Genomic DNA, 7216 nt, shown 5'->3' on the forward strand with positions numbered 1-7216 from the left:
GATTTATTCTTGAGTGTGTAGAGGCACTTGTGCTTAGCCAGAAACATTCATTTAAATTAAGCTATAAACGCTGTGTAAAAAGAACCATACATCTTAATGTAGGTTCATGAATAAATTTAAGGGAGGGCAACTGCACTCTTAAGTTTTATTGCTTCAAAACCCAGTATTTTTTGGTGTTTTGTGATCATTTGGTGCTTTTATAGTGTGATTGAAGCTTTAAACCTTGAACTAGAGGGGAGATAATTCCTGTGTTAAACCATTTGCAGTACAATTTCATTGCTGGATCTCTGGTGGAACAGAAGCTCCGTGGGGTTTTTTTTTCTTTTAAGATGTTTAAAAAGGATAAAGGAAAATCGTACTCATTATTGAGTTTTCTGGTACATAACCAGGTCTCCTAGTTCCAGACCCTTTGATTATTTTCTTTAGTTGCTATCTTGTCTAGTCTAGTGTAATCTATTAATTTTTCATGGTAGGAGAGACAGCCCTGCATAAAGCTTGCAGAAATAACAAAGTGGAGAGATTGATTCAGCTTCTCTCTTTGCCGGGAATAGACATTAATGTTAAAGGTAAGTTATTCATTTTCTCTACAGAACTAAGAAATTAAGACACATGAAGAACTATATTAGTGTCTGTTTGGTAACAAGTTTGTATTTATACAATCTGAAGCTCTTTCTTTTTTAAATATCACAAAGTGAGGACTTTACAGCAAACATTAAGGTAAGATGAATTTATAACTGAAGTGTATTTAACATCACATTTTCTACTGATTCTTAAAAATGCTATTTTTTCAGATGTTTTTCAATAGAATTTCTTGTTTTGAAATCACAGGCTGCCATTCCAGCTGTAATGAGTACTAAAAAAGTGAAGTGTTTTCCTGTCTAATGAATGACATTATTAACATTTCAGTACTACTTCTGCTGTTTTAAAACTTCCCTTGATTTATAATTCAGATTATGCTGGCTGGACGCCTTTGCATGAAGCCTGTAACCATGGTAGCACAGTGTGTGTCCGTGAAATTCTGGAGCGTTGTCCAGAGGTAGACCTGCTCAGTCAAGTGGATGGGGTGACTCCTTTGCATGATGCACTGTCAAATGGACATGTAGAAATTGGCAAGCTGCTACTTCAGCATGGGGGTGAGTGCATTTATGCTAAACTAGTTTAGGGAAATTAACCTCTGTTCTGAATCCATATGAAGTTCTCAGTGTTTTTCTTGATAGTTTTCTAAAATACAAGGTTATTATGAAAAATTTTAAAACTTTTTTAAGCCTAACTGGTTTGTTTACACTAATATAATAATACTGTTTTCACACTTACCTTGATCAGCTGAATATGAAATTAACCAGGATTTCCACATGTTTTTCTAATGTGGTAGTGTTTTTATCCTGCATTTTACACCATATGCATTGCAACTATATTCTCCACTAATGAAAATAAAGATTATCCAGTCACCAATCAAGGCTAAGTATTTTCTATTGTTTAGATCTATTTTTACCACAACACAAACCCAGATTGGTTAAATCTCTCTATATTCATGTATTTCAACATAATTTTTTTCAGCATTTTTGAAAATTGATGTGATGGTCTCTGAATACTATTAGTTGAAGAAAGTCATTGATATTGTAATCATGATAACTGCTGTTTAGGGATAATAGTGAGAAGGATGCCTTTGTTTCTAAAAAAAATACTTTGCCCCTTATTTTAAATATTTTAAGCACACAATATTTTAAACAATACTTTTTGTTCAGATTTGTATCTTGAAGTATGTACTGTACCAATCTATTTAATTTAGCATGTTTAAAAAACCCCAGATATCCACAAAGAATCATCTTGGATAGCAACTCTTACTTATTTTAATTAATTTACTAAAATGAGTGTTTGCAATATCTGTACCATTTCCCTACTGTATCACTGTAAACTGTGTTTTATGTACCGAACCCAGATTTTTTCAGTAAAAATCATTCTGTGCTTGATCACAAGGCAGAAGAGTGTATTTAGGCAGCCTATTAATTAAGGTAGAGAAACAAAATTTTAATAGATTCTTGACATATGACCCTCTGTATTTATAGTCTTCTCCTGCCCCCTAAAGGCTGTGTTTGTGTCTGTTGTGCAAGCACCAGATCATAATCAATACATTCCTTCTGCAGTTCTGCCTCTGTTTACTGAGTCTCAGTTCTGTAGCTCCCAGGTGTTTTATATCTCTACTGTGCCATGTCACCTTGGCATGTAACATGCCAAGCCAATACCTGGGCTCAGTTCAGTCAGCTGAAGTGATGCAATAGCAAATATTATAGTAAGCCCAGCTCCCCAACTGGAAAAGGCACTGCACTAACAGACGTGCATTTTTCCTGGGCTGCTGTGAAGAACAGGTAGTGGATGATCTTGTTATCATAGGGGAAGAGCTCTACTTGCACTTGCTTTCATCAAGGTTTTCTGGCAAGTGTAAGGCTGTGTGTGCCTCTGTCGCATTCTGAGTTATGGCTTGTCAAGTAACTGACAGGCCCATGGTAGAAAGCATGTTACCTATTCAGTGTGAATTTACTTAGCTCGATAATTTAGAACACAGAAGTTAATGATCAGTAATAATAATAATAATAATAATAATAATAATAATAATAATAATAATATACAGTTTTAATCTGAGCAAAATTAAAATATCTATTACTGGTACGAAATGTGGGAGTTCATCTTTTGTCATTAAAATGTATTTCGGAAGAAGCATTCATGTTAATATGGTATCATTACTTTAGTGTAGTAATACAAATTTATGTAAGATTCCTGATGTGTTCATATTTGAAAAGCATTTGTAGCGTCTTAACAGCCTTCATTTTTTCTTACTGATGCAGCCTTTCTTAAACTTCCCAAGAGATGTGTAAGCTCTTTAAATATTAATAGGTCCCTTGTACTAATAAACAGGAAATACCAAAAGGATTTATTTTTTCAGACTAGTTCTGAACAAATAAGCATGTCCTATTTACTTACTTTAAATCTATTTATTAGAGTAATTATGTTTTGCATTTCAGAAATCTGTTAAGATCAAAATTTTAAACTTAGTTATTGGGGAAGGCTTGGATTCCTACCCCAACAGTTTACCTTGCTGCACAGCGTAAGGCAAGATTGGCCACACCATCCAGAAAAGTATAATAAAGACCATCATAGTAACATGCCTTTAATTTGAAGTCAATGTCAGCAAATAACCTAGTGTACAAAGTACTTAATAGAATTTTAGAAAAGTAATAACATTGCATACTCTATGCAAGTTAAGACAATACTATAAAGAAATTGTTACAAAGGGTCTCTACAGGTTCTATCTTGTGTTGCAAATGTGTAAGTCATCAGTTACATTAACATAACTTGGTACAAAAAAGGAACTTAAACAAACACCTGGCTTCTGGCAGTAACCAGCCCAGAAACCTTGTTCAGCTGCCAATTCATCACAAAATGTGCTGTTGTTATTAATGTTTGTGTTTTCCCTGAAGGGCCAGTTCTTCTAGAGCAAAGGAACTCCCATGAGAAACTGCCACTGGATTATGTTGAGTCAGTCACAGCAAAGGAAGAACTTCTGAATCTTGTTTATCCAGGAGAGAGCATTGAAAACTTCTATGAATGCAGAGAACAAGATTTTTGCAATCAGAAGAAAGAACTGTGTTTGATTTCATTTACTAAGATGCTGATTAATTTTTGTTCTGTTTATAATTTGTCTACACCCCTGACTGTAACTCTGCGAGCAATAGCTTGTTCAAATGTACTTCCAGTAATGGTTTGTGATACTTCTAAGATGAAAAATGCATTTTCTGGAGATTGGTTGGTAGATATGTATTTTAAAGAGCTAGAAACTTTTGGAAAACTACCACAGTTTCTTCAAGAAATACCTGAAAGCATGTTATTCTTCCCCGGTGAACAGGCGAAGGCCTTATTAGCAGTTCTGGAAACTATGGTAGAAGCATGTCAGTGCCTAAATCCTTCTAGCAGTTAAATTCCAAACAACCACATTGGCTGGATCTTGAGTGGTACTACCTTCTACTTGCCTGACAGATCTGGATGTGTATGATCTTAGGAATGTGCTGTATCATTTACACTCAGTTAAACTGTCTTGCAAGTATTTTTTTTAATGTGCCTTGTGCCATATTTCTCTTTGGTTTTCAGAGGCAGTGACCCTGAACTTAAACCAAACAGTTGATTGTTTTATTTCCTGGGAAAGCCTTGTGTCTACGTATTTTGTTATCCCTTATTAAAGCTAATGTTATAAATATGTCTTTAAATAAAAACATACGGAAATGTGAAGTCCTTCTATCCATTTTTGTCTTACTTAATAAAAAATAAATTATGTAAATTAATTGCATGTTGCAAAATTCAAAGGAGAAGGCACTATATATTTACAGAATGAATATTTAACATTTCCCATGTCTTTGATAGAAGTGGTCACACAAAGACATGGAAAATGTTGTTCCTCATCAGCACTATGTTGCTTGTAGTCTCATTTATTTGTGCAGTGGCCAAGCGAAGGAGAATGGCTCGAACACTTGGGTGATCTGCAAAATTCCAGTGCGTTACCATTTGCTGCTTCCCAAGTCAATGATGCTTTGGAGAATTGAATTCACCCTCAGGAAAACTTAAGGCTGTCCTTGGCTCTGCTCTAAATCGTACTGGCTTCCAGTGATTTGGTAAAACCATTACTCTGGCATGTAATGATCTGGTATCACTCCTGGGACTACCTCAAAGGAAGATGCAGGTGGAAGCAGTGGCAGAAATCTAGTTATGTTGGCAGAGGAGTTTACAAAGGATAGAACAAGAGCTTAAGTATATACTGGACATCATACTCTGAAACTAAGAATGGATATCCTTAAAAATTATGCCCCACTTCATATGAAACTTTCATTCTCCATTCTGTGAGTACTTGCAAACTATACATGATAAACCCTCTAAACTAATGGCCTAACCTAACAGTTTAGGATTGTATGCTACATATTTTATCAAACTTTTAAATTAATTATGAAAGAGAGAAATTCCCATGCTGCTCTTTAAAAGGTATTGAAGGCAAGGCAGCTGAATTACCTAATTGTTCTTATGGGTTTGGGGTTGTAGAAGAGTCACATCTTTTGGGGAGCCCTTACTGCTCATTCATACAGAAACAACTACAGTTCCTGCCCTGCATTTTTGTGGAGATCTAAGTAATTCCATGCTAGGATCTGGAAGAGACACACTCAAACAGAAGTTTATTCCTTTCCCTTCCAAGCAAAGAGAAATAAGAGCTGCTTTAGAGTAAGGATATGTGATTTATTTTTTTCTAACAGATTCAATAATAGATTACTTAGAAACTTAGCCTTTAAAAGGTAGGTACAAATAAGCAACATTCCAAATTCCAGTTCTTCTGTAATAACCATTTATAATATTTTTTTAAAAAAAGGAAAAAAAAAAGAATGGGTGTGGAGCAGGAGCTGCTTAAGTAACTAATCTTGCTAGACTAGAGGGATGAAATTCCATTGATGCATCTGGCATGCGGCACATTAAAATTTCCATTTAGCCTTTCTGTAGCTGAGATATATGATCTTACAGCAATCCACAGAAGATGCTCAAACCAAGCTGACTTTGGAACCAGACCTTTCTTACAAATGTTCCATGCTTATTAATGACCTATTATTATTTTTATACATGCAGGCAGAACAACATGCTCTAATAGACTAAAGCATCAGTGCATATTGGATTTGTTTCTGTCTGTGCACTTTTAATTTTTCTCTAGTAAGAAACACTAAAGCTTCTGTCATATATGAAATGGACTAATAAAACTTCAGTATTTCCTTTTGTAGGACAAAATGAAAGAAATGTTATGTGTTTACTTTCTAAGGAGTGCAGAACCTAAGTTTACAATAGTAACATTTGCTTTTAGTCAATAATTTGATGCATAATTGTGCATTTTAAGTGGGACTCAGAGGACCCTGAAAAAATTCTGGTGGGTCTTAAAAAACAAATCCTTTAGAATATTCAGAATTCTAACATACCACTGACTGAAATGAAAGCAGGAAAAGCTTTCATTTCATTAATTTTGGCCTGATGGTGATTCTGCTTATTTAGGCAAGACGTGCCTGCAATTATTTGTTATTATTTAGATCATTTAGAAAGAAAAAAACTGCACATTAATAATTTAAAAAGCCATACTTTACTATTTAAAGTAATTTCAAGTACCTCCTTCCAAGATAATGTAGGTAACATATGCTAAATGAACATAATTAACATTGGAAAACAAAACAGTCAAAAGTTAGCAAATATATGAATTATGTTCCAGAAGAAGCCCCAGCTAAAACACTGTCTGTACACATCAGTCTTTGTAGCATAATTCTGTTCTAATATTCTCTTAGTTTAAGGATCATACATTCAAAGTTTTCCTGTTATTTCCCAGTTCTTGCAGTTCAGTTTTACATACACTTAAATTTGCAGACTTCATACCTTTGAAAAGTTTTAAGCATATCTGTCATATTTAACATAATATGCTTTATCCAATTTATCAGAGTACCTGTTCTCTTTCAGTATAGCAAAACTTTCCTGTAAAAGCGGTATCTATTATTAAATGATTGTTTGCTTTTTAAAATCTCCCAGGGTATGCAGGATACCCTGTCTTAGCTAAAAGAACAAAAGAAAAAAAAATCATCCTTCTTCTCCAAATGCCCACATTTCACGCACTGACATGCTTCAGAAGCACAAAGGTATATCTTTCCATATATGATATGGAATATAAGTATACAAATATGATAAGGTATATGATTCCATCAATCAATCCTATTTTTCCTAAGCCTTTAAAAAGTTCTTAATTATTTTTCACGTTCAGCATACAGGTGGAGAATATATGTACCAGATGATGATGCTGCAATGCTACTTCCCAGTCAGGTGAGCAACAGAGGTCAGCAAACTTGACAGCAGCAAAACAAACGGTACAGGACACTGGGACACACGAGTTGGGAATTTTACTTGCACACGAAGATGTCGGTCAAGCTTTGAAAGTTGTCCAAAAAGTTGCATTAAGCATTAATTCCAGTGTTTTATACTCTCTGTGTCCCGTCCCACTAGAAAACGGGCAGTGGGGAAGGATTCTTTCTGAGAGATTTCTCAGACGAGAATAAAGCGTAAACGCAACAATATTAGATCTAAGACCCGTTTAGCGATAAAGAAGAGTAAGCGTTCCTACAAAAGCGAATTAGGAAAAGGAGCACAGACAGAAACAGAA

General features: G+C 34.8%; 1 protein-coding gene across 4 annotated transcripts in view; it reads left to right on the forward strand.

The window, feature by feature from the left end:
- Window positions 1-4282, forward strand: part of SLF1 (SMC5-SMC6 complex localization factor 1) — a 32430-nt gene extending 28148 nt beyond the window's left edge. For 2 of the 4 annotated variants that reach the window (XM_031058935.1, XM_031058937.1), the window contains 3 exons: window positions 474-566; window positions 951-1133; window positions 3477-4282. In XM_031058935.1, coding sequence (XP_030914795.1) covers window positions 474-566; window positions 951-1133; window positions 3477-3973 — 773 coding nt within the window. In that variant the 3' untranslated portion in view covers window positions 3974-4282. The remainder of the gene's footprint in view (window positions 1-473; window positions 567-950; window positions 1134-3476) is intronic. The other 2 variants (XM_031058938.1, XM_031058936.1) reach the window with 1 other exon arrangement.
- The last annotated feature ends 2934 nt before the right edge of the window (window positions 4283-7216 follow it).

Source organism: Geospiza fortis, unplaced genomic scaffold (assembly GCF_000277835.1).
Source record: "Geospiza fortis unplaced genomic scaffold, GeoFor_1.0 scaffold279, whole genome shotgun sequence".
NCBI lineage: Eukaryota > Metazoa > Chordata > Aves > Passeriformes > Thraupidae > Geospiza > Geospiza fortis.